Below are 5,189 nucleotides of genomic sequence, written 5' to 3'. Positions count from 1 at the left end.
CATTAATCAGTATTTAGCACACCTTCCTAAGGAAAGGATATGGACCAGAAGACATTGCAGTTACTAAATGATATTTAGACAGACTTGAAGAAGTTCCAGATCTATACTTGTGCTCTTATTATTTCAGTTATTTTGCCTTTAATGTAAAGAAACATGTGCAAACAATATTCTTGCCCTTGTGAATTTATTTGGATGTTAATTACATTGTGCGAGCTGTCTCTTTAATACCGCGTGGTTTATATACATGTTGCTGCTGATTGGGCTGACATGTTTGACACACCCACCAAACAAGAGAAAACGCATCTCAAACCCCGTTGCACACCGTTTCCAGGAAACATGTCGTTCAAACCGGAAACCGTAGCAAAACGGTGCACACCGGTTTGAGATTGAACTTGCCCCTGCTCTAACGAGTTAAGCTTTTTACATTTCTTTTTCATTTTTTAAACTCACACTAGACTGAGATCATATTGTTGTGATCAGTGTGATAAAACATTTATTGTGGCATCAAACTTAAATGCACACATTAAAGTTCATAGTGGTGTGAAGCCTCGCTTTTGCTCTTTTTGTGGAAATATTTTCAGGAATACAAAATTTAAAAGAGCATCAGAGTATTCATACTGGTGTGAGACATTTTACGTGCAATGATGGTGGGAAAGACTTAAAAACACACCAGAGTATCTATACTAGAGAGAAACCTTACAAGTGCTCACATAACATAATCTCCAGATTCATAAAATGAAGTTGCCTAAGTGAAGAAATTTCTTCTTCAGATCCATGATTTAGTAAATAGTTTTATACTGATTGTAGGCTAGCCTACTTTAGTTTGCATAAATTTAAAGGGCTAACATTGTGTTGAACATTGCTTCATTACTTCGTGTCAAATTAATTTTTTACATTTTTTGATTTTTTTTAAATAAAAGTGATTCTCTTTGTTGTTTCATATATTGTGTCTGCTTTCCCTTTTATTCAGTTAACGCCAAAAAAGTCATGGAATTGTTTCTAATGACTATTTGATCAAAACATTTAAACCTGGAGTGATTGTAAGTGTGTATAGTTGCATAGATCTTCCTCTAGATGTCGCTATTTGTTTTCATTTCAACCACGTGTTTGTGACTCTATCTCATGAAACGACTCTAAATCTGCTGTTTATCAGGGTGAGTACATTTATTTCATTATTTATAGGCAAATATGTAAATCTGACCAATTAAACATGCATTGAGCTCGACTTGTGTCCGATTCCCGAATAAATGACTCTTAAGAGTCGGTTCACTGTAGTGAATCAAATTCACTTATAAACCAGTCGGAGCCTTTACAGGATTAATTCGAATCAGAAATTGAATACTGCACTGGTACTTTAGTCATGTCCGACTTGAAATGAAACATGTTGTACTGTACATATAGTGAAGCTACACGCGTACTAGTTATTGAAAACCAGTGAAGATTATTCGAGTATTGAGGCATTCTATCTAATGAATATAAACAACGGGTGTAGTTATTATTGTACACAATGTACATTACTGTGGAAAGAGTTTTAATTACTCGTCATATTTAAAAAAGCATGAGATGATTCACACTGGAGAGAAGCCACACCAGTGCTCTTCATGCGGGAGGAGTTTTGCCCGACTCTCTGCTCTACAGGTTCATATGAAAAAGCATGGCCCAAAGTTGTCTAAATGAGCCAAACTGAGAGATTGCTGGGAGACAAGTTTGCATTCATATCCATGACATTCAAGTAAATAAATTGATGTTAAGGCTAAAGCGATGTTTATTTTGATGTTGAAGAGTTAAATGAATCACATTAATTGTGCATATGAGCTTTTGTGAAACTAGCAACAATAATCCATAAAATCATCATCCATATCACAAACAACTTTTTTTATTGTAACTTTAGATGTATTGAGAGCATATTAAAACGCCGTTCTTAGATTGAAATCACTAGGACAACCTGTGAATGTTCATGATGTTTTATGCTGTTTAAAACTCAATCTGTAAAAAGTCTGGATGAAAATATTTCAAAATTTGGTAAGTTTGGTCATGGCATATTTTATGATTGAATGGTGTTTTGTAATGATATTTTCTGACCTCTTAAATGTTGCATGTAGTGCAGTAATTGCACATTTTGAAACTATGAGAAATAAAGAATAAAACTAATTGTATGACTCATTTATTTAATGTACTTTAGTTTGTGGGAAATCAAAATTAAACAATTCAACATTGCTATTACCAAGTAAGAATAATAAAAAAATACAGATGGTTTTTGTATTTAAATAATTTGAAGGGGGAAAAAAATAGCTTTGAAACCTGAATCAAATATGTGGTCTGCGTTATGGCAACTCAGTGAAATACCTGCTATCCTGGTAACATATGAACTAATGTTTATGATCAATCACTACAAGATGTTGTAGTCTCGAGCCTCAGAATAAGTTGCATGCGGTTTGGCAGTTCAACATATTTATCTCTAGATGGCGCTATGTGATTTTAACAGCGCTTCGAGCAGTGTCCGATTCATTCAATAGTATTTTAGTGAATAAAAAACAATCAGTCGTGGCAGTTACCGAAATAATCTGACTCTCATATTAAATCATAATCTATGGTTACATATTGATTAGTTGTTTGTGTATGCAACCATGTGTAATGATTATGAGTTGTGTTGAGAGATACAACGAATAAGTTAAATTGCTTTAAAAGTGCTGGAAATATGAAGCAAATTTCTTAAAGAATATAAAGAAATAAGCTTTATAAAAGTGCTTTTATAAAGCTTATTTTATATCTTACTTTATATCTTATTTTATCTTACTTTATTTTATAAAGCAACAAGATCTTTATAAAAGTGCTTTTATAAAGCTTATTTTATATCTTACTTTATATCTTATTTTATCTTTATTTTATAAAGCATTGTTTTATATTGTTGCTAGTTTCACAAAAGCTCATATGCACAATTAATGCGATTCATTTAACTCTTCAACATAAAAATAAACATCGCTTTAACCTTAACATCAATTTATTTAAAAGCACTCATTTAATGTTTGTCATCATTATTTAGAGCCTAAATTATGTTCTGTTGAAAGTAAGTAATCTAGTAATCCTGAAGACCTTTATTAGGCCTAAGTGGTTCAGGTGTGTTTAATTTGGGTTAATATTAAACTGATTAGGACAGTGGCCTTTTAGGAGCAGGAAAATCATGAATTGTTAATGGCTATTTGAGCGAAACACTTAAAGCTGGATGATTGAGAGTGTGATTTCCCTGGTAATTAGTTACTTTTATAATGATGTAACTCTATGATGTTACTATTTGTGAGAAGTAACTAGTAACTATAACTAATTACTTCTTTAAAGTAACATGCCCAACACTGGTGGTGGGTCAGTGATGGTCTGGGGAGGCATATCCATGGAGGGACGCAAAATACCTCTGGGACATTATGTTTCGGTCCATCCGATGCCGCCAGGTTGCACCTCAGACTGTCCAGGAGCTCAGTGGTGCCCTGGTCCAGATCTGGGAGGAAATACCCCAGAACACCATCCGTCGTCTCCGTAGGAGCATACCCCGACGTTGTCAGGCATGCATAGAAGCACGTGGGGGCCATACGCACACTGAGTGCATGTGAACGGTCTTTCTCCAGTGTGAATTCTCATGTGCACATTAAGTTCTTGTTTGACAAAGAAACTCTTTCCACACTGAGTGCATGTAAAAGGCCTCTCTCCAGTGTGAAATCTCACGTGTCTCTTAAGGTTTGATGTACGGCTGAAACTCTTCCCACACTGAGTGCATGTGAACGGTCTTTCTCCAGTGTGAATTCTCATGTGCACATTAAGTTCTCCTTTGACAAAGAAACTCTTTCCACACGGAGTGCATGTATAATGCCTCTCTCCAGTGTGATATCTCATGTGTCTCTTAAACTTTGATTTCTGACCGAAACTCTTTCCACACTGAGTGCATGTGAACAGACGTTCTCCAGTGTGAGATCTCATGTGCACATTTAGTTCTTCTTTATCAAAGAAAACCTTTTCACACTGAGTGCATGTATAAGGCTTCAGTCCAGGGTGAACTTTCATGTGTCTGTTACGGTTTGATTTCTGACTGAAACCTTTTCCACACTCAGTGCATTTATAAGGCCTCTCTCCAGTGTGAGATCTCATGTGTCCATTAAACTCTGATTTCTCACCGAAACTCTTTCCACACTGAGTGCATGTAAAAGGCCTCTCTCCAGTGTGAAATCTCACGTGTCTCTTAAGGTTTGATGTACGGCTGAAACTCTTCCCACACTGAGTACATGTGAAAGATCCTTTGGCTCCAGTTTTTCCAGCTTGTTTTTGTGTAAAATTTTGTTCAGTCTGTGAAATGACTGCATTTCCATCTTCATTTTTTAAATGATGAGGTTTTTCAAACTGATGCTTGTCTTCCTTCAGTCCCATTGAATCTAAAAATCAACATATTAATTTCCCATACTTAGATTATACAAGGACAGATTAGAAACATAAAATATAAATAAATGAACCTTTAGTACAAATCTAGTTTGTCTACCAGTATCTCTCCCTCTCTCTCTCTCTTTCTCTCTATATATATATATATATATATATATATGTCAGTTTTCATCTAAAGGGTTAGTTCACTCAAAAATGAAAATTAGCCTGTGTTTTACTCACCATCAAAGCATCCTAGGTGTATGTGACTTTCTTCTTTCAGACGAACCCAATCCAATTGTCCTGGCCCCTCCAAGCCTTTCAATGGGGGTAAGCGGGTGTTGGTTGTCAACAGTTCAGAAGACGTGAAATAAATCGCGCGCATCTGTAATAAAACATCCCTCACACGGCTCCGGGGGGTGAATAAAGGCCTCCTGTCTCCTTTCTTTACAAATCCTCATTTTGTGCTTCTAATTCGTGAACGGCGATTTGTTTTGTTCTCTCTCCGCATTCGTCACGTATCATGCAACGCCGACGTCCTACATCATCCGCCGGAAAGCCTTCCGCGTATGACAGATGGCGGAAGTGATAGAAAAGTGTTTATTACGTTTGAAATACGGATATTTTGCTTACGAAAACGCATGGATTTGCTACAGGAGGCCTTTATTCATGCCCCGGAGCCGTGTGAGGGACGTTTTATTACGGATGCGCGTGCTTTATTTGACGACTTATGGACTGTTCAACTGCAACACCCGCTGACTGCAATGATAGAGCTTGGAATAGCCAGA

At 36.3% G+C, this 5,189-nt stretch overlaps 1 protein-coding gene across 1 annotated transcript in view; it reads right to left on the bottom strand.

The window, feature by feature from the left end:
• Nucleotides 1-1,955: 1,955 nt before the first annotated feature.
• The window catches only part of LOC107731068 (gastrula zinc finger protein XlCGF57.1-like), an 8,701-nt gene continuing 5,467 nt past the window's right edge, over nucleotides 1,956-5,189 (bottom strand). Inside the window, exons 4-5 of the mRNA XM_016542052.1 lie at nucleotides 3,587-4,418; nucleotides 1,956-1,986 (exon numbers count right to left, since the gene is read on the bottom strand). Coding sequence (XP_016397538.1) covers nucleotides 1,956-1,986; nucleotides 3,587-4,418 — 863 coding nt within the window. The remainder of the gene's footprint in view (nucleotides 1,987-3,586; nucleotides 4,419-5,189) is intronic.

This window comes from Sinocyclocheilus rhinocerous, unplaced genomic scaffold (genome assembly GCF_001515625.1).
Source record: "Sinocyclocheilus rhinocerous isolate Xijiao unplaced genomic scaffold, SAMN03320098_v1.1 scaffold519, whole genome shotgun sequence".
Taxonomy (NCBI): Eukaryota; Metazoa; Chordata; class Actinopteri; order Cypriniformes; family Cyprinidae; genus Sinocyclocheilus; species Sinocyclocheilus rhinocerous.
The sequence above is the reverse complement of the archived record's forward strand: the minus strand, read 5'-3'. Positions and strand labels throughout refer to the sequence as shown.